This window comes from Rana temporaria, chromosome 7, assembly GCF_905171775.1.
Source record: "Rana temporaria chromosome 7, aRanTem1.1, whole genome shotgun sequence".
Lineage (NCBI taxonomy): Eukaryota > Metazoa > Chordata > Amphibia > Anura > Ranidae > Rana > Rana temporaria.
Window position 1 is genome coordinate 136,492,437 of NC_053495.1, and position 22,926 is coordinate 136,515,362.

Here is a 22,926-nt window from a genome sequence, read left to right on the forward strand (position 1 = left end):
CTTTTGGGTGACCAGAAGGCACAAAATCAACATCTAGCCCTGCTCCCAGCAGCCCGTCAAAATCTATTAAGCATACAGTATTTGCTTTACCTAGTGGTAGTAAACATCTGACGGGGCAGTTTTTTCCCCACAAATAGTTTTCTTTTAGTGGTATTTGATCACCTCTGCGGTTTTTATTTTTTGCAATATAAACAAAAAAAGAGCGTCAATTTTGAAAAAAAACAAAACAATTTTTTACTTCTTGCTGTAATAAATATCCCCAAAAATATATAAAAAAACAAATTTCTTCCTCAGTTCAGGCCGATATGTATTCTTCTACATATTTTTGGTAAAACAATCACAATAAGCTTATATTGATTGGTTTGCGCAAAAGTTATAGCGTCTACAAAATAGGGGATAGGTTTATGGCATTTTTTATAATTTTTTTTATTAGTAATGGCTAAATACTAGGGGGCGATCAAGGGGTTAAGTGTGTCCTAGGAAGTGATTCTAACTGTGGGGGAATGCCTACCACTGACATGACAGCGATCACTGTTCCCGATGACGGAGCAGTAGATCCCTGTCATGTCACTAGGCAGAACAGGGAAATGTCTTGTTTACATCTCCCTGTTTGCAAGGCAGCAAATTCAAAGGGACGTAACTGTACGCCCATTTGCCTGCCTGTGCCATTCTGCCGACGTATATGTGTGTGGCGGTCGGCAAGTGGTTAACAATTCTGCCCAAGTGCATTAGAAAGCCAAAGGTTGGTGTCATACCCTTCCACATTGGATTCTCCAGAATGTATAATAACCAATGAAAGGGGAATATTGCTGTGAGATAATGGCACATTCATTGTGGCATCAGAGGGGGAAGGAGATACTGCAAGGAGATCACTAATAGAATCAGTAGGGAATATAGGAATTTATTGAGTGGTGTATACACTATATTGTCAAAAGTATTGGGATGCCTGCCTTTACACGCACATGAACTTTAATGGCATGCCAGTCTTAGTACGTAGGGTTCTATATTGGGTTGGCCCACCCTTTGCAGCTATACCAGCTTCAACTCTTATGGGAAGACTGTCCACAAGGTTTATCTATGGAAATGCTTGACCATTTTTCTCTGAAGCGCATTTGTGAGGTTGTGGACGAAAAGTCCTGTCTTGCAGTCTCCGCTCTAGTTCATCCCAAAGGTGACCTGTAGGATTGAAGTCAGAACTCTGTTCAGGCCAGTCAAGTTCCTCCACCCCAAACTCGCTCATCCATGTCTTTATGGACCTTGCTTTGTGCACTGGTGCACAGTCATGTTTGAACAGGAACTAACTCTTCCCACAAACTTGGGAGCATAAAATTGTCCAAAATGTCTTGATATGCTGACCCCCTAAGAGTTCCCTTCACTGGAACTAAGGTGCCATCCCAACCCCTGAAAAACAACCTAACAGCATAACCCCCCCGCCACCAAATTATTTGGACCAGTGCACAAAGCAAGGTCCATAAAGACATGGATGAGCTAGTTTGGAGTGAAGGAACTTGACTGGCCTGCACAGAGCCCTGACCTCTCACAGGTAGAACACTTTTGGGATGAATTAGAGTGGAGACTGCGAGCCAGGCCTTCTCATCCAACTTCATTGCCTGACCTCACAAATGTGCTTCTGGAAGAATGGTCAAACCTTCCCATAGACACACATTTCTAAACCTTGTGGACAGCCTTCACAGAAGAGTTTAAGCTGTTGTAGCTGCAAAGGGTGGGCCAACTGAATATTGAACCGTACAGTCTAAGACCGGGATGCCATTAAAGTTCATGTGCGTGTAAAGGCAGGTGTTCCAATACTGTTGACACTATAATGTACAGTATATGAATGTGTGCCTTTGGAAAGCTGCAGTACAGTTAAGATATTGGAATTTTACAGTCTTGCATTCACAATTGCTTATACTGCCATAAAAAAATTGCCATATAATATCACTCAAAAAATTGTAACAAGACCAATAATCATTCATATCAGTATTTAAAACTGAGCACCAGAGGTAGCAGGACGTATTAGCAGGTGTTGGATCTTTCACCCAAATGGGTATATATGATTTATCATGACAGACTTGGTTAGTTAATGTAAGTATTTAGAGGGAAAGCGGTCATTATGAATCTCCACATTATATTATAACTGCTTATTGTCAATTTTCAGATTGCAGGCCATCAAGCTGCATAAAGATGAGGTTCAGTGCCAAGGTGAAATTGCTGCTATGGAAGAACTGGACACTTAGAAAGCGACAAAAGGTATCAAGTACATGCTGGAAAAAATTGTAGTTTTTTTAAATAGGAAACTAAATAGTATGCTTATGCTGTTATGTACTTGAGTATACGGATTAGATTAGAAGCTAAGTTATAATTTTGATCCCATCTGTAAAGTATACAAGCTGTGTTTTTTTACAGGTCCACAACACGCTTTATTGGTACCAGATAAGTCAGACAGATTCTCTGTCCCTCATCAAATGAGACTTTGCCAACTTACACGTTTCACCCAATGGATTTAGCATAGGTGGCCATATGGTGAATTGCGTTAGTGGCAGGTCTCATCAGACTAGGCATGAGCCGAACCCCCCCCCCCCCCGTTCGGTTCGCACCAGAACCGAACGTTCGCGTGAACTTTTAGAACCCCATTGAAGTCTATGGAACTCGAACATTCAAATTCAAAAGTGCTAATTTTAAAGGCTAATATGCAAGTTATTGTCGTAAAACGGGCTGAGGACCCGGGTCTTGCCCCAGGGAACATGTACCAATCGAAAAAAAAGTTTTAAAAACGGTCGTTTTTTCTCGAGCAGTGATTTTTTTTTATCAATAACCGTTTTATTCAGAGATTTTCAATACATGTATACATGCAAGACCATCTTCGTAAGCAACAATTAGTGGAGTGGCCATTATGAAGCAGTGATTTTAATGATGCTTAAAGTGAAAAAAAAATTGAAAAATTCCTTTAAATATCGTACCTGCTGGGTGTTACTTTAAGAAAAAAAGTCATTTAAAACTGCTTGCGGCTTTAATGTAATGTCTGGTCCCTGCAATATGGATGAAAATCATTGAGAAAAATAGCATGGGTTTCCCCGCCCCCCTCCCCCCAGGTCATTACCAGCCCTTTAGGCCCTATATACTTTGAACAGCAGTATACAGGCGGTGCAAACAAGACAGGGACTGTAGGTTTGTTGTTAAAGCGGAGGTTCTGCTGGGAAACGTTTTTTTTTTTAAGACTACTCTGCTGCTGTTCAAATACACAGTTCTTTACTTACTATTGCCGATCTTGCAGCCGCCACGATCGCGATTTGGCAGTAAAGGATATTTTATAAAAACTTGTGATGGACATTGCCATCTTCATTGAGGGCACCTTGAAGCCCTCCTGTATTTCTTCCGGGATGCGGTGAATGCTGATCTCCCAGTATTCACCGCGTAATCCCGCGCATGCGCAGTGTTGACGGCGAGTCGCGCCGTCAACACTGCACAGTTGCCATCACAACGGCCGGCGGCGTCCTGAAAAGGACACGCCCCGCTGTGATGTAACACTAGTCCTCCTTTACCAGCACAGTATCCGCCCTCATCACATTATTATCATCCTCTTGAGGGTAAAAAAAATGCCATAAAATCACACGCAATGCTCACAATTAGAACCATTGTCGGTTTGTCTTAAGGACATACAGTATATAAAATATATTTAAAAAATACACGAGTTATGGACAATAGATTCTGTCTACTCACTTTGGGCAAAACTCTTTTTAACAAGTTCCTTTTTAAAGTATTATTAGCATTATATTTCCTTTGTGAATTCACATTGCCATTTGGATGGAGCTAACACATTTGGAATTTCATTTAAGTCTCTTGATATTTATAGAGCTATCAAGATGAGGTGAGAAAGTGAAGTGCCAGATGTGACACATACCTTATACGTTCCTCACCCTATAGTAGCCATCACTCGCTGCAAACAGACCTGTTCCATGTGTGTCATATCAATTGTCTCAGATGAAACTAATGTTACTTTATATTTACCTAAGGGTAGTTGCTTTAAGGGCACCTAAGCACGTCTTAGTGTGAAGTTACAGCCAAAATATGCATTAAGATTTCACAACTGCTCTACTGTTTTCAGCATTTTTTCACAATGTACTTTGTACTTGGCTAAAGTCATTATTTGCATTTTTTTTTTGTATTAACTGTAATATTCAAATGATCTTTTAACCATTTATGTAACCAGCTTCGCTTTTTTGTGGAAATTTTCTGGCCTTTGTCATTGATCCTGATCCTGGTGTGGCTAAGAAATGCAAATCCACTCTATGGCCAACATGAATGTAAGTATTTCCTATTTATATATGCAATATATGGAAGCAATAGGCAGAGCTGCCTTATATTTCTAATGGATAAGTGATATACTTTTCTATGGCAGGCCTTAGGGCAGTGAGTGAAATATTAGCTACCATTGCTGACCTCCTCTTCTGTAAAATGTGGATGTGGATCCAATAGCTTCAAAACATTAAAGAACTGAGCTTGCAACAAGTATACAAGTCAGAGATTCAATAGCTCCATGCAATAAGCATTTCCGGAAGGAGGTCATCAAAGGCAATGCACATAGTTCTTTCAGTAAGGTTTCCTTCAACTGATTTTAAGCGTCTACCCTAACATTTAATAAATTAGTGTGTACATGACCCAAACTCCCAGTGACCTTCACAAATTTCCAAGATTAGTGTACATGGGCCCTAAAGTCAGTTTATGCTGCGCTTTTATTTCTCAATTAAAATCAACGTGATTGCATGGAAATTACATGGTAACACATATAAATGCATGGTAGGGCCTAGTTCACATGGGACATATTGGCATACGCCATGCTAGAGCTGTGTTTTCATGCACGGGGATGCACAGCTTGTCCATGAATCCCCAAGCAGGCAGTCTAGTTGATGTTCATTATCATGCAGTGGCTGCACGGATCCAGCTGTTGCTCCCAATTTGACATTCATGCAGGTGCATGGCCTTGAATGCACACTGTCTGCGTTTGGGGTTGTACAACCACACATATGTCGAAAGCAGTGTCTGTGCAGCAGCTGCCTGCCTATGGACATCAATTGGACTGCCTGCACGGAGATGCACAGAACATCTATGCATCCCTGTGCAGGTAAATATGGCCTTCACATGGGCTATGTAGGACACTGAAGTATCTGTTTATTGCATAGCACAACAGAGCCAGCTTGAAACAGAAGGGATTCACATTTATCCCAGTACCACTGATGAATCTCACAGATAAAGCCCACTATTTTAGAACCACTTATTCTAAACTGCATTCAGCTGTTTTCGGCTTGTTGTGCAGTGCATGGGAAAAAAATAATCTTGTATGGCGAAGGGATTGGATAACAATAAGAAGATATAACCAAACAGATTGTGTTCAGAAGGGCTAAAATAAACCAATTAGCCCTCCACTAAACCAATATAGTACAGTAAAACCTTCTTAAAACAGAAGGTATTTACATATCTCAACCAATGTTTCTGAATACACAGATAGCTTACGGGCATAAATGATTTGCATGGCTCCACCCACTATCACAACATGAAGAATAATCCCGTTATTTTTAGGATATGAGATGGAAACAGACATGTGAATACCTTCTGTTCTAAAAAATGCTCTACTGTGATTTGTACTGGTTCGGTGGGGGTGACTTTTGGCTTCTTTTAGCCACCTTAAAGTGGAACTTTAGTTAAAAAAATTTAAGTGATTGTAAAGTCTTGCTTTTTTTCTCTAAAAATAACAAAAATTTATACTTACCTGCTCTGTGCAGTGGATTTGCACAGAGCACCCCAGATGCTCCTCTTCTCGGGTCACTCTTCTGTGCTCCTGGCCCCTCTCTCCTGTCATAGCTTGCTATGAGGGCTCCCGAGCCGAGTCACAGCTCCCTGTGTCCATTCAGACATGTAGCCCTGGCCCGGGCCCACCCCCTCTCTCTCCCGATTGGTTGACTGACAGCAGCGGTAGCCAATGCCTCAGCCAATCAGGAGGAGCGTCTCAAATGGCCAAAGTCCTCGTGGACATCGTTGGAAAGAGATGGGGCGCAGATAAGTATTAGGGAGTGCAGGAAGGAGGCTGCTGCACACAGGTTTTTTTTTATAGAGAAGCCTTCTTTCCAACCCCTTTAAAAGTCCTGCTAGATCACTTCAGACGGGTCCCTTTTGCAGGTATAGCTATGTAAAACATTACAAATAAGTGCCCATACTGTTTAAAATCCAGTAGTAAACGGTCTCACCCTGCTCTGCACATGCTCAGTAGCTCGCTCTTTTTTTAGGCACTGACAAATTTGTAGAGGTCGATCTGCTGACAGCCTAAAGATATACTTCTGTCTAGGTGCTCTGGGCTTTAGCAAAATGGCAGCCTCCAGCAAGAAGAAACAGAAACAATGCTGGAGGCAAATTTACAAGACTCGTTTTGGTAGCATAAATAGTAATGCTATAGAACGTAAATTTTTTTTATCAAGCTGTTATCGGTAAAGTTCCATTTTAACATAAGCTTTTGTGTTATACTTCTTGGGCCGGGCGCATTGTTACGGCGGCGTAGCGTATCGTATTTACGCTACGCCGCCGTAAGTCAGAAAGGCAAGTGCTGTATTCACAAAGCACTTGCCTCCTAAGTTACGGCGGCGTAGCGTAAATGGGGCCGGCGTAAGCGTGCCTAATTCAAATGAGGATGAGGGGGGCGGGTTTTATGTAAATAGATGGTGACCCGACGTGTACATATCCCAGTGTGCATTGCTCCAGAGTACGCCTCAAGGACGTATTGGTTTCGGCGTGAACGTAAATTACGTCCAGCCCTATTCGCGAACGACTTACGCAAATGACGTAAAAAATTCAAAATTTGACGTGGGAACGACGTCCATACTTAACATTGCATACGCCTCATAGAAGCAGCAGCAACGTTAGGCCGGAAAAGCCTTACGCAAACAACGTAAAAAAATTCCGCTGGGCGCACGTACGTTTGTGAATCGGCGTATCTAGGTCATTTGCATATTCTACGCCAAAAACGACGGAAGCGCCACCTAGCGGCCAGCGTAAATATGCACCCTAAGATACGACGGCGTAAGAGACTTGCGCCAGTCGGATCTTAGGCTAATTTCGGCATATCTTGCTTTCTGAATACAGAAAGAAGATACGCCGGCGCAGCTTTCAATTTACGCGGCGTATCTATATATACGCCGGCGTAAATTCTTGCTGAATCTGGCCCTATGTGTTTATTGCACATATTGTTTTTGGTGTAGTGCAAATAGGCATGTCCATTAAGTATTTGAGAAAGGGTGCAAAAATGGCACAATTATTGATATTGTTTCATTATGGGTCATGTTTAGTTAGATAGCTTTGCATTATTAGATATCTGATGACATATTCCAGAAGGTATATTTTATGACTTGATTTATTGTAAAGATTAACTTTATTTTAACTGTACAGACCTGCAGTTACCTTTGCAGCATTAAGAAGACAATTATTTATATTTGTTTAAAGTACTATTATCTTATCATGAATAGGAACGTTTCCACCAGTCATTGCAGAGTATAGGACGTCATGCTTTGCCTCTCAACGGCATGGGTTTTAATACATGCATACCTTCTAACAGATAAAATCCAGACACAAGTATGAAAGAGGGAAAAGAAAAAGCAAACGACTGTTGGAATGTAGCACATAGGCTTCTGATGTTTTCACAAGTGTTATTTTAACACACAAAGCTAAATTTTAATTCTTTTCCTCCCAATATTTATCCATTTACATAGGCCATTTTCCAAACAAGGCGCTGCCCTCGGCAGGGATGTTGCCATGGTTACACGGAATTTTCTGCAATACCAATAACCCTTGTTTTCGAAGCCCTACACGTGGAGAGTTGCCTGGCGTGGTTTCAAACTACAACAATTCCATGTAAGCAGTCATGCCTGTATTAAGCGATTAGCCTTGATGGCAATATATTTACATTCTACTGATATCCCTTTGAGACATGGCGTTTGTTGGTGATTCTTCATACTTAGCTATACTTTTTCACGTCAAGGAAAAAGTTCATTCGCAGGTGAAACATTCCCCTGCAGTCTTTGAAAAACATTACGAGGCATGGTAAATACCTTAAAATCTGTGGCAAGGGTATGGGGGTAGGGGCATTCTTCAAAGGCACCTGTGTTTAGTCTTCATGGAGAGAAATTTAGAAATTCAGTAACACTAGTTCATTTTTTACCCAGAAGGAGAAAGGCTGCAATGTCTCTATATATACGTATCTTGTTAACAAACAGATGACTTCCTCACTGCTACCATGTACTCCCCAAAGTACCATTTAAAGGAAATCTTATGAGGGATATATGAAGCCTGCCATTGTTGACCTTTCCTTTTTCAAAATGATAGTTCCTGATGTAATGCTGATGCCCTGGAACAGAGATAAAGATTTTTTATTTCATTTTTATTTTTGTTTTTTCTCTGACTGTGCTTTCTACATGATTGTTCCTGGTTGCTGGCATTTCCAGCTTTTTTTTAAAGGAAATTCTCACTGGAAGCCTGCATAGTTTTCCAATGGCAGAAATACTTTACGGGCCCACATATGTAAAGATTTATCAAAAATAAGGTTCCTTTCAAACCTTATTGCTAAATATGTATTCCCCTTGACCTTTCCTCCCTAATGTATCGACTTGGATAATATTCTCGAGCTGATTGGTTCATATTTCATAGGGTTGATTCAAAATATACTAGGGTCTCCCAATTGATATAGGCAATTGGCACTTGCTTAGATTGCCATGCCAGTTTTGACCAGATAAGTTACCGACTGGGCCACCAAGTAGAGATCTCTGTTGGCCTGACCTGCATTTGTATGGATCATATATAACTTTGTTGTATGGAGACAGCAGATCATATTGTAAAATACCTCAACCAGCAAGCGAGAGAAAAGTTGGTATAGATGCTACATACAGGGCTGCGGGGTCGGCTTAAAAGTTTTGACACTGTGAAGGTCTCCTAACCCACACCAACTTGTAGGCAGGTGTAGTATATTCTCCTTGCATTAGGTGGCTCTGAGTGTAGTACCACTGTGCAGGGGGAAGTGAAGGCTGAAAGAAACATTGTTTCTCTGCAGACACTGTACGTGTCATTAGGGGAGCTGTGGTTTAATTAGGAACATTTGCCAGCACACCATGGAACGACGTAAATAGCGTCCAAACAAATGATTTATTGCACGATCACAGCACAAGGAGAGTGCAACATTTCGGAGCCACGCAGGACCTCTTCATCAGGCATGTGATGATCATCACATGCCTGGCGAAGGGGTCCTGCGTGGCTCCAAAACGTTGCACTCCTTGTGCTGTGATCATGCAATAAATCATCTGTTTTGGACGATATTTACGTCGTTCCATGGTGTGCTGGCAAATATTCTCATTGTGACTTGTACCAGTATCCAGCTGGTTGTTGCTACAGCACCCAAATTCAAGAGCTCATCCAGGAATGTGTGCGATGGGAATATGAAGTATGACCTGTCGTTCACTTGCACACTGCAGCCTTGAGTGACATCTGCAGACATATTTAGTATGGGCATTGCTAAGAAATATAAATGCAGAAAGCAATGTGCTTAGGAATGCAAAAAATTCACAAAAACAAAGCTGCTACTTAAATAACATAAACATAACAAAAGATGAAAAAAATATATATAACCATGTATATATAATATAATTCACAGTAGCGCTCTTAAATTTGTCCCAAAAAGACAAAAAAATATATTTTAATGAAAACAAAATGTATGTAAATATGGGGGAGGGGGGGAATATAAATAAAGTCTAATAGTCTTATAAATCCACACCAAAAAAGCAGTCCTGATTGAATAGTGCAAAAGCAATATGTGTGATGATGATTTCAATTCCTCCACCAAAGTGATAAATGGGAGATCAACTCCCGTTAGGAAACAAGCTCACCAGATGATGTTGCCATTCACACTCGTGTTTGGCAAACCAGCTTAAAGATTATATGGAACACTTGCCGAAAAACACCACACTCCGTTCACATGCCAGAATTTCCACCTCTCTTTTAAAGTCTTCAGCACCCACTGGCCAACATGGATGCACGTCTAAAATGATGATGTGAAGTTGTTCTTTCATATAATGCTCAGGAACAGCAAGTACAGTAACTGACGCCAGCCCTGCTTTAGCCTCAGAGGTTCCTCATCAGAGGTACTTTAGAAACACAATAATCACAGTGACAAAGGGCAAACTATCACTGGAGAAGAATCCTCTACACTATCACCATTGGTGCTTCCGGCCCTTCTGTCTTTATACTGTTGGGGCAATCTGTACTCCACACTTTGTTGTGAGTATATCGGATTTCAAAGCAGTAGAAAAGTATTTGGGAAAACTTAGTCAGGAGTCATCAGTGTAAAGCCATATTCTGAGCAGCATGTTTTCCACCCCTGCAGGCACAATCAAAGCTGTACCTTTTCCCAAATACTTTTCTTCCTAAAGACGTATGGGGAGTGAAGCAGTTTTGAAGTGAATGAAAGTACATCAACACTGGCCTTTACACTTTAAGTACTGTACATCCCTTATACTTGAATAATGCCAATAAATATTTAATGCACGCTTTATATTAAAGGGGTTGTAAAGATTCATGTTTTTTCACCTTAATGCATCCTATGCATTAAGGTGAAAAAACATCTGACAGTTACAGCCCCCCAGCCCCCCCGTTTTACTTACCTGAGCCCGTTCACCTGCTGCACTCACCCCCAACGTCCTCTTCTCCGCTCAGTCTGCCCATTGATTGGCTAGAGTGGATGGATTGATAGCAGTGCAGCCATTGGCTAGCACTGCTGTCAATCACATCCAATGACGCGGCAACCCGGGGGGCGGGGCCAAGTGATACAGTGAGCAGCTAGGGCCACCGGCTGTATCACGGGAACGCGCTCGCAAGAACTAACCCCCATGGGAGAGAGCTCCCATGAAGGGGGTTAGTTCTTGCAGGGAGGAGCCAAAACAGCCACCGAGGGACCCCAGAAGTCCAGGTCGCTTTCCCCGACTTGTTCATTCCCCGACTTAATTGGGGTAGGCGGTACACTTTGGTGGAGGTGGGTCAGCCACGCCCCGTGACCTTTGACGTCTGGGAACCCACCTTCTGACCTTTGACCTCTTCTAATTCCTGAGTCCTAGCCTTATTCTTCAATGGGAAACCCTAACCCTTAAAAAAAAATAATTATTTACAACCCCTTTAACTACTAAATTAAAGGTACAGAAGGATTTTTGTCACATCTGCTTATATTTTAATTTAATTTTTATTACATGAATTGCCTCTGTGCGTTTGTGTATTTATATGTGTATGTCTACCTTAAAGCACGCCAAAATATTGGCTGCTAATGTATACCTTTGCAAGCCTCAATATAACATTGTATAATCTGACTGATATGCAATCTCTTTAGTGGTCCATATAAGACCATTTGCTGATCATTTGGAATAAAATGAACAATTGCAACATGCTTTTATGCTTGATTGATATTCCAAAGCTCAGCGGAGCAGCATCTCTCTGGGGAAACTTCAACTTTTTGTCTAGTATACACAAAGGTATGCAGTGCTCTTAAACAAGATCCAAATTATAAAAAAAAAAAAAAAAAAAGGAATCCATTTTTTAATAGTGTTTGTGTGGTCATGGGATCACCAAGTGACAGGACACAGACCTTCAACTTACAAACACTAGACAGGTAAAAAAAAGCTGCAGACAACAAGCAGAGGCTGTTTAATCCCGTTTTAGTCCTGGAAAAACAAAAACCTCATTGATAGCACTAGCTGCCTGCTACAGGATATGTGACACGGGTGATAAGAAAATAGGTGTCATGGTGTCTAATATAGTCCTAGACACTGCCAGTGTATGTTTTTTTTTTTTTTTTCACCAAGCATCCTGTAGCCGATCTACACATAGATACATTTTACTAACATACTTGATAGCAGCTTATTGTAACAGGTAAGCAATGGCGGACACTTGATACTCTTTATCATGACCTGTATTTAGGGTATGTCCCCCCTGTCGGCTTATTCCTGGATTCCAACACTGCCCAGTGCCCATTGAAGGCCACATTATTTAATTAAAATGTCTAGATATTGTTGTCAATATCCTACTGATCTTTCAGGTGAATCTAAGGAAGTATTTTGTTACTATCGTTAGGTTAGAGATATGTTGTGTGTTTCATACATGTTATTGAACAAAGGGAAGACTTGTTCTTATATGTAATCAAAGGTTGAGCGATATTACATTGTCAGACTTGACACTTCCACTCCAATTTCACTACTAGAGGTTTCCTATAGCACAATTTAGCTTATGTACCAAATCTTTTATGTGTTTTCTATGTTATATTGTTTATTTTGCAGAGTCTAATTTATTGGTGGTGATTTAAAATACCCTACCCCAGTCACAGCCCATGTATTGCAAATACAGAACCATAGCAATAATAAATAAATGTATTTTTTATATTTATTTTTAAATAATGGTGTTATTCACAAAATGTTAAATTTCCGTAAATTTTAATGGATAATGCAAGAGCGGTGGAATTAATTGGCTTTAATGAGACACAATGATAGTTTTAACACCAAAAATGCTAATATAAATGTAAAATAGTTAACTGTTTTCAAGGTGATTCAGTCTAAAATGTAATGGTAGTTGCTCTATTGGATTCTAAATAGCCATAGGGGTTGATTTACTAAAACTGGAGAGTACAAATCTAGTGCGGCCCTGCATAGAAACCAACTGGCTTCCAGGTTTCAAGCTTGATTGAACAAGCTGAAGTTAGAAGCCGATTGGCTACCATGCACAGCTGCACCAGATTTTACACTCTCCAGTTTTAGGCAAGCCATAGACAGTTCAAATTTCTTTTAAACCCTGGTTCACACTGGGCTGCGGGAGTGAAGCCGTGCGAGTTCAGCTGAACTCGCACGATTTCACTCCTGCCGGCAGTCCCGATTTCGGCCGCGATTTAAGAGACATCTTAGCAGGTTTCTGCACAGATGTCTATGTAAATCGCGAAAAGTAGTACAGGAACTACTTTTTGAAATCGGTGCAATGCCGCAGATGCGGCGTTGCACCGATTAGGACAGTGTCATTGCCGACAATTGCCGGCAAATGCCGCCGATTTGAGATGCGATTTCACATGTGAAATCGCATCTCAAATCGAAGGAAATTGTACCCAGTGTGAAACTGGGCTGAGAAGGGAATAGCGATACTTTCAGTGGGTAAGTGCGCTGCACACCCCAAATGGTTGATAAAAGGTAAGATACCCCAGGGGGCTTTGTATTGCAGTTAGAAATACTAACATTCATTATGATGTCAAAAACATGATTTAGGACCCAGGCCCACGCGGCACCTATGCTACTTCTCGTGGATCTGGGTCTGGTCTCCGTACCTGCAACTTGGGCTTTTTTCACCTCACCCCCTTCACTGCTCTCATGTGGGTCATCAGGGTCGTTGGCCTTAGCCACAGGGTTCTCGTTTGGTTCTTGAACCCAACATATGAGGAGGTCTTCCTCCCCCAGCCGTTAATGGGTAATTATATCCATCTTGACTATACCACTCACTGTAGATGTTTGACTGTGGAGAGTGCTCTTGTTTTATGAATTATTTTACCCATACCATGTATTTTCTTACAGAGCACCCCTCTCTTACTCCCTGAAGAAGAACGTTATGGCAAGGTCAAAATGTGTCAGGGTTTTTTATCATTATTATTGTAATACCTGATCATCTTGACATGTCACTGTATATGTATCATTACGATTGTTCCTTTATATACATGTTTTTATTGTATTATTTTGCATGCATGTTTTTGAACCTAACAGATATGCCTTGTCAGCGCTTAGTCTGTATTAATAAATTATGTTTTTGACATCATAATGAATATTAGTATTTCTAGCTGCAATACAAAGCCCCCTGGGGTATCTTTCCTTTTCTCAAAATTATTTTAATATGGTTAAGTAATTGGAAGATTTACACTCATCTCTTGTACTGGTAACAATTGTTATCCATCATTTTCTGTTTCTCTAATAACAATCACAAGGACAAATCGAGTGAAAAAAACAAGCAGGGACACAGACAGCAATAAAAACCCAATAGAGGCTTTAGCTCTTGCACATTAGAACACAAAGTGTTGGCTATAAATTCACTTTCCAGAAAAAAAAATGATGGTATTAATTATTTGTATAGTAATAGCTGCAACTTTTGACCCATGGAAGGAGCACTGAAATATTTTTTAAGTATTTATCTGAAAAATGGATTTCAAGGGTAACTTAATTTTCATCGAAAAATATATAGCAAATAAAAAATAATACAGTATATATAATTGCTACAAGGGCCATGTTGTAAATAAAAATAATACAGCATATATAAATGATCTTTCCTTTTCCATCCACACCTGCTGTAATTTTATGAAGAATTCAATGGAAAATGGGAACCTGGAGATATTTTGTACACCAGCAGTGTACAGAACACCCCCAGAAATGTAATTTCCTGCTTGCATGATTGGCTTATTGATTTTCTCAGAAGTCTGAACTAAGATACAAGTCAGATTTTAGGCCCCCGCTGCAATAAGAATATCATTTTGGTTAGATATTCCCCAAGGATTAAATACTTCTTCTTTTTTTTATTATAACATTGAAAGTACACAATTCAGAGTCAGTCTGCAAAGGACACAGTGAAACAAACCATTATATCTCTAGAGAGAAAAAAAAAGTAGGAATCTGGTTCAAAGTTGTTGTTTTTTACATCCCTGCAATACACATTTATCATCCAGAAGGCATTGTTTTTTTTATAAAAGTGTAGTTAAAATGGCTACAGCCAGTCTCAGTGGAGGGAGATTTCTGCAGCATATTTGGCAAGTACAGAATCCCAGTATATATAAAATAATATGCAAAGTGGTTGGAGGGAAGCTTCAGAATGGCAAATATGTTTTTATTACAAATTATGTAAGCAGACTGCAGTTCCTCTTTAAGTAAAGAGGAATATTTTATGCAATAATCAACAAACTCAAAAGATATCTTTATTTTTTTCCTTGCGGCATATCTAGCTAACACCACACTCACTGCCCTACCTGTGAATTGGCGTCTGCTAATCTGCAAGCACCTGTGCTGTGTTTCATGAGAACAGTGCAGGTCTCTGAAGCTTTATCAGTTTTCTGGTTTAGCCTTTTTCCATTACAAATAACCGTTTGTTCTTTGCTTTTCCTAAGACTTGCCAGAGCTTATAAAGATGCCCAAGATGTCCTTTTAGAGAAGCCAGATATGCAGCACCTTGGAAGGGTGTGGAGGGAACTGTATACTATGTCTAATTTCATGGATACCCTTCGGACCAACCCCGGAAAAGTTTCAGGTAAATTTCTAGATGCTAAATTCAGATATGATAATAATGATTTTGTTTGCCTGTCTGGGGCCCATTTACTTTTTTTGCGGCCTGTTAACACCATGTGCGCTAACATGGATAATGTTGTGCATAACCTGCTTTGCATTAAGGCAGCCTACTGAAATCAAATGACCTTGAAACATAAGTGCATTACCTTAGACCCCTTTCACACTGGGGCAGTGCGGGCATTAGCAGTAAAGCGCTGGCGCCAGAAGGGGTTAAAAGTGCCAGCTTAGCACTGCTTTCAAAGTGCTTTTAAGGCTTTTATAGTGGTGCTTTTAACCCCTCAGAAGGGGTTAAAAATGCCAGCTTAGCACTGCTTTCAAAGTGATTTTAAGGGCCCATTTACTTCAATGAGCACAGGGGTGGTGTGGTGCATACACCGCTCCCGCACGACCCCAAAGATGCTGCTTGCAGGACTTTTTTTTCCTGTCCTGCAAGCGTGCCACCCAGTGTGAAAGCACTCAGGCTTTCACACTGGGGCTGCAGAAGAGACAGTTTACAGGCACCAATTTTTGCGCAAAAATGCTTGTAAAGCGCCTCAGTGTGAAAGGGGTCTTTTCACGCTGCCCTGCTGCAGTTTAGCCACTTTGCGGGAAAGCGCACCAAAAATGCAGCATGCAGGAATTTTGGTATGAAACTACCCTTAGTGCACTTGGGTGCCATTCAAAAGTGGTTAGAACTTCCGCATAGCAGCACTAGGGTTGCCAGTTTGAATCTCAACCATGACACTGTCGTGAGTTGCATCTTTTCCCTGTGCCTGCAAGGGTTTCCTCCCACACTCCAAAGTGTGGTAGGTTAATTGGTCCCTAGAAAGTGTATGTGAGTTAAGGACTTTAGATTGTAAGCTCCTTGAGGGCAGGAACTGATGTGAATGTATAATATACATGTAGCCACCTGTGGCCCTGCCCAGCCAGACATTCATCGCTCAGTCACTCAGGCCTCGTACACACGACAGAGTTTCTCTGCAAAAACCAGCAAGAAACTTGCTGGTATTTTTTTTTTGCCAAGGAAACCGGTCGTGTGTACACTTTTCGACGAGGAAACTGTCGAGGATCTCGTTGAGCCAAAAAGAGAGCATGTCTTCTTTTTCCTCAAGGGCAATGGAGAAATTTGGCTCGCCTAACAAGGAACTCGACGAGCAAAACGATGTGTTTCGCCCGTCGAGTTTCTCGGTCGTGTGTACGAGGCTTTAGAGACATAAAACAGTCCATAGCTTTGTTTTTGTTTTTCTATTGAGGTGATTAAACTTGGATGGGAAATTGGGAACCATGGGATGCTCAGAGATATTCAATGCAAACTTGCTTGCGACTTCTGTATACTCTCCAAAATATACACCTTAATCTTCCAGCACAAACACTTGCTGCACACCGTTTCTCCTCTAGCACTTCACTTGCTGCAGACTGTTCTTCCACCAGCACTGCCCTCGTTGAAGATTGTTACTCCTCCAGACTAGCTAGCACCTCATGGGTAGGCCTAAAACTGCTTTAGCCAAGCCTTAATGAAATGCCTTTTTGTGGGCTGGGACCTCGGGCTCCTGTGGTGTAGAAATAGTTCAGGTACTAGCTGTCCTCTATTCAGCTACCACTCCCAGATAGCTCTCTTCAGGTCCTGCTAGCCAGCCTGGCTGCAATGACCTCTCTCCACTGCCCTTTTCACAGTCCTCTCTTCTGGTTCTGCACCCATCTTAACTGCAATCTCCCAGTTCTCTCAGGCGTGCCTCTCCTGACTGTGCTCACTCACCAGCCCTCCCAGCCACGACCAGTAGTCCTCCCTAGTGTTCTCACTCGCTGTTCTCTACTTGCTCTCTCATGTCCTTTCAGGATCTTGTCACTCCTCCTGGATGCACCCGAGCCTCAACCCAGGGTCAACCCCCCCTCAGAGTGGGGAGCTGCCCGTGGGCCTCGACAGCCTCCACACCCTCTTACTCCAGTTCTTCCACCCGACAACTCCTCCCTAGCTGGGCTGAACCCAGGTATTTAAGGAGGCCTGCCCCCTGCCAATCCAAGTTGGAGATTTGTCAAGGCTCCTTAAGATACCCTAGGCAGCACCACCTATTTTCCCCTCCTCTCTTTCCAGGACTTTCTAGAAGGAAGAGGGAGGCGAAAGTGAAGTGATGCGGTTTGTGAGTCACCAGCTGCTACCCTGAGCCACTCCCAGCCCAGAATGAAAACAAACAGGTCTAGCAACCAGCTAGGCCTGCCTAAATTTAACGACTCTGCCGACAAAAATTCTCACTCTAGAACCTACCTAACTTGAGGGTGCTACACATATGTAAGGCACTGCATAAATTAATTGCACTATATAAGTACCTGTAATAAATAACAGCAATTTTTGGACTTTCACGAATGGGTTACATTCATAACAGCTGTGATCTGTGATTGGCTATAGCTAATCACATGGTACAGGGTGCTGTGAATGGCCCAGGTACCAAGTATTATTCAGAAATGTGCTGAATTTTTCTGAGGAGTGACTTCCCCCCCACTCTCGTTTGCTCTATTCAGACATGGTGCATGAGATTCAATTAGAGAGACACAGTAGCAATGCAAAAAACGATTTCTGTAAAATCCCTTTAGAAAATAAAGAATGCTCTACAAAATAATAACCACGGGTAGTCCCTTATGTTAGATATTTATTGTTAAGTAAAACATTTATATAAATTGAAAAAAAATAAAAAGCCATTTAGAAACTTGTTAGAAAAATAAATATATAAATAAAACAAAATATATAGACGATATAGAACTACTGTACAACGTGTTTACAATTCATCTTTATATATTGATTTGCTAAACAGATGACAGTACCCGTTAATATTGTAATTGCGATTCGCATAGTGCTCATGCATATGGTCAGAAATACAGAACACACTATGGAGGCATTCTGATCTATTTTTAACAAGGATTATGTTCTGACAGCATTAAAGAAAATGTGTATTCTGGACATATGGCGCTTGCAACATTTAGACTTGTATGTGTAGTTAGACGAAGGAAAACCTAAGACAAGCTCAATAGCTCCTGTGAGTCAAGGCTTCCCTCGATGGACACCCAAAGGAGCTCCAGACCAATCATTTTATAAAATACATTATATAAAAATAGCCAACACTTTTCGAGGCAACACCACTCCCCCTTCATCAGGTCTCAAGACAGGAGAAAACTTGGATGGACACAGAGAAAACTGTGATCTGTAAAGTCACTGATTAGAACCAGTTTTGAGCTTTCCACATGGAGTATTGACTTGACAACAGTTGCTGAGCAGTACTGGAGGCTGCGCCAGAAAATATGAGGTTGGAGACAGCCTGGCAACTAGCATTTTCAGGAGGAGGTCACAAATGTCAACTTTCCATATTTCTCATAATACTAATTTCTTTTAATAGGGATCACATGTCGTGATCCTTGACTCTAAGATAGGTTTCAATTTTGCATGTATTGTGTGTGGACACTGCACATCAAACCTGCTGCAAGCTACGGTAGTTTCACTGTTAAACCTTAAGCCATTCAAAGCCTTTTTCATTAAAAAAAATAAAAAATAGTCTTCTATTTGTAATCTAAGCAAAGCAGATTTTTGATTGCTTGCTCCTGGCTGGTGTGGATTTCCACTGTTATTTTAGCCAATCTACAAACAGAAAAGTATTTGTTCATCCATTTCTAAAGCATTGTGACATTATATTGCTCTTTCTTCGAAAAACTCACTGCACAAAAAAAAAAGAATCACATGTATATTAAACATAAGCAACATACATCAGGGCACATAGAGATTCTTCTGTCATCCAATCATGTGCAAGCAAAAATGCTGTTTTTTTTATTTTCCTTGCACATAATTGGGTATTTTTTGCAAAGTGAAATTTCGCCACATTCATGAAGCTCTTGGGAAAATTCCCTTGCAAAGTGAGCAACCTATTTGCCTTTAAAGGTGAAGTACAGCCAAAGCTCGTCCTGCACTTCTGTGAGCCGTTTTCAGCAGACAACGGGCTGAAGCCCGCTGTCAGCTGACGTCACAGATCCGGGCCAGGCTCGGGCAAGATTGCGACAAAAACAAAACCCCATATTTCTCTTTTAATAAATCAACCCCAACTAAAATGGTAACAAACAGTTCTTTTGACAGCTCCAAAACATAATCTGTGACAATGGCTGAAGCTCATTTCCTGCATTTTTAAGGCTAAACAATTCGAGGCCAAGGAGATTTGCTAACTACAAGTGCACAGCCTACATTTAAAACAAAGGATAAAAGTAGTTAGGTGTAGATACTGTACTTCAGATTAACGTATGTAAGACACAGACCCCTATGTCTGTATATCCTCAAGCTACTCTCTTACGGCTTCACTCGTTTGTCACTGTCATAGTTAAGTGGGACTTTGAAAGATCCCGTTGAAGTGCAAATACCAGACAACTAAAAGTTTCAAACAATTATAAATAGTGTTCTTTAACTGGGTTCTAGACTATAAACGGAATTCCTGCAGACGGAACAGTTGTAGTCCAACCGCCAAACACGTTTGCAGGTAAATGTATATGGTTTATTATTTTAAAGGGAATAACTATTAAAACATATCACATATATGAAACATACCACATAAACATATCAAACAGTAGGTGTCTTCTGTTGCCAAAACAACACATTTATAACTACCGTATAGCATGTACATGTATACATACCTCATTTATATGAAGAATTTTACATGTACTGTATATGGAACATTCACATATTTAGCAAATTCCACTTTTCGTTTAACAATACAAAATAAATTACAAGATGGTCAAAATAAAGCCTGAAGCTTAGGGTGACAGAGAGCAAGAGCTAACAGGAGAAAATGGATAAATAAAATTACCACAATAATTCTAAACAAATTTCTTTGTAATTTTGGCATTAACCACTTTAGCCCCGGAATGATTTACCCACTTCCTGACCCAGCCATTTTTTGCGATATGGCACTTCGTCGCTTTAACTGAAAATTGCGTATTCGTGCGACGCTATACCTAAACAAGATTTATGTCCATTTTTCCCCACAAATAGAGCTTTCTTTTGGTGGTATTTGATCACCTTTGCTGTTTTTATTTTGTACGCTATAAACAAAAAAAGTGACAATTTATAAAAAAAAAAAAAAAAAAAAATGTATTCATCAGTTTAGGCCAATAATCTATTCTTCTACATATTTTTGGTAAAAACAAATCGCAATAGGCGTATATTGATTGGTTTTCCCAAATGTTATCACGTCTACAAACTATGGGATCCATTTAGGGACTTTTTTTTATTGTTTTTACTGGTAATGGTGGTGATCTGCAGGACTGCACCATTGCGGCGGTCAAATCTGACCCCAAATGACACTTTTTGGGGACCAGTGCCATTATTACATTGATCAGTGCTATAAAAATGGCAGGGAAGGTGTTAACACTAGGGGGTGATCAAGGGGTTAAGTGTGTTACCTGGGCGTGTTCTAACTGTAGGGAGGATGGGCTGCCAGGTACATGACAGAGATTTCTGTTCCCGATGACTGGGAACAGAAGATCTCTGACATGTCATCTTGCAGAATGGGGATCTGCCTTGTTTACACCAACAGATTCCTGCTCTGCCACTGTACAACGCACGCGCCCACTATCTCCCATGCACGGCCTGCTGCACAATTATGACGGTTTGCACAGGACAGCCGACCTGCCGCAGTATAATGACAGCGGCTGGTCGGAAAGTGGTTAATGCTGTTTTTTTTTAAGATGATCTTTTTTAGGTTCAATGATTATTGGGTTTAGGTAAGTTTGGACCATGAGGTTATGTTGGGTTTAATAGTTGTGTTCAGGTTAAGGCCTTATGCACACTGGACATTTGTGGATGTTTTTACAGCTGCTGTTTGTGGCTTCAGATGTTTTTTCTACAGTCAATAATCTCCCCATCATATTATCCTTTGTGTTCATGTACACATAGGCTGTTATCAACTGTCTTGGGCAGCAGCGTTTTTTGGGTGTAAAAAAATATCCAAAATTAGTGGGTTCTGAGAGGTGTTTTTCAGCTGTAAAAACAATCTATCGCTGATAGACTCACCAGCGTTTTTTAACGTTTTTGATCCCATTGGTGGAAAAAAAACACTTAACTCAATAGAAATTCACTGAAAACCAAAAAGAAACAACTTTGAAAAACTCACTGCAAAGCTACTGGCGTTTTTATAATGTTATTATAACTTTCAGTGTGAGTGAGGCTTTGAGGCCTAATGCCGCGTACACACGAATGGTCTAGAAAAACAACGTTTTTTTTTAAACCCGATTCTTGTTTAGCCTGCCTTGCCTACACACGATCATGAAATAAAAAATGCTCGAGCAAAGCGTGGTGACGTACAACACATATGACGGCACTATAAAGGGGAAGTACCATTCGGATGGCGCCACCCTTGGGGCTGCGTATGCTGATTTCGTGTTAGTAAAAGTTTGGTGAGAGACGATTCGTGCTTTTCAGTCTGTTACAGCGTGATGAATGTGCTATCTCCATTACGAACACTAGTTTTACCAGAACGAGCGCTCTCGTCTCATAACTTGCTTCTGAGCATGCACGTTTTTTTCACGTCGTTAAAGCGTACACATGACCATTTTTTTACGACGTTAAAAACGACAACATGAAAAACTACGTGAAAATTTAGAGCATGTTCTAAATTTTAATGCCCATTTTTAACGTCGCAAAAAATGCTCTGGAGCCCACACACGATCGTTTTTAATGTTCATAAGTAATTTTTCACGTGAAAAATGGTCATGTGTACGCGGCATAAGGGTCATTGTTAGAGGTGGATTAACAAAAATAGGTTTAAGGTTACTTTCAATGTAGGTTTAAGGGGTTACCTTTAGGTTTCTATATCGATTTAGAGGTTGACCTAGATAAGGTGTTGGATTTAGGGGTTAAATTAAGAATAAAGGATGAAACACTTATCCTGAGCGTACCTCATCAATTTGCTGAGCGGGTTTGTACTGTAATGTACTTTAACCCAGCTCTACCAAGTTCTTTATTGTATAACCAGCTGTCACACAACCTTGCCTTTAAAGTAACCTGTGCTTTGCCTGTGAATGTCATGTTGCCAAGGATTGTCATTAGTTTCCCTAATTTAAACCTAAGATTTAGCCCTCCAAAAACAGGTGTGTTATCCCTTTGACGCATTTAGCTTGAGCTATTGAGCTCTGGAAACATCAGGCTTCTTTAACCAAAGCTAAGGAAGATGCATGCGAAAAGGAGACAAGAGACCCCAAAAGAAAGAACACAAAATATCCATATGTAATATAAAAAAAAAATCCTAACCATAATAAAGAAAGAAAATATAAAAAAAAAAATTAATTTCTAATAAATTGCCAAAACATTACTAACTATGGCACCTGTCTTAAAAGTAAAGGCTAATGCCGCATACACACAGTCGGAATTTCCCACAAGAAAAGTTTGATGTGAACTTTTGGTCAGAAATTCCGACCGACTTTTTCTGTCCGAATTTCCGACAGCAAAAATTTGAGAGCTGGTTCTCAGTTTTTCCGCCAAGAAAAGTTCTTGTCGGAAATTCCGATCGTCTGTATGCAATACCGATGCGCAAAAAAAACCGCATGCTCT

General features: G+C 40.6%; 1 protein-coding gene across 1 annotated transcript in view; it reads left to right on the top strand.

The window, feature by feature from the left end:
* Positions 1–2,049: 2,049 nt before the first annotated feature.
* ABCA4 (ATP binding cassette subfamily A member 4) overlaps positions 2,050–22,926 on the top strand; it is a 304,087-nt gene continuing 283,210 nt past the window's right edge. The window contains exons 1-4 of the mRNA XM_040359994.1: positions 2,050–2,250; positions 4,211–4,304; positions 7,755–7,896; positions 15,194–15,333. Of these exons, the coding sequence (XP_040215928.1) occupies positions 2,185–2,250; positions 4,211–4,304; positions 7,755–7,896; positions 15,194–15,333 (442 nt within the window). The 5' untranslated portion in view covers positions 2,050–2,184. The remainder of the gene's footprint in view (positions 2,251–4,210; positions 4,305–7,754; positions 7,897–15,193; positions 15,334–22,926) is intronic.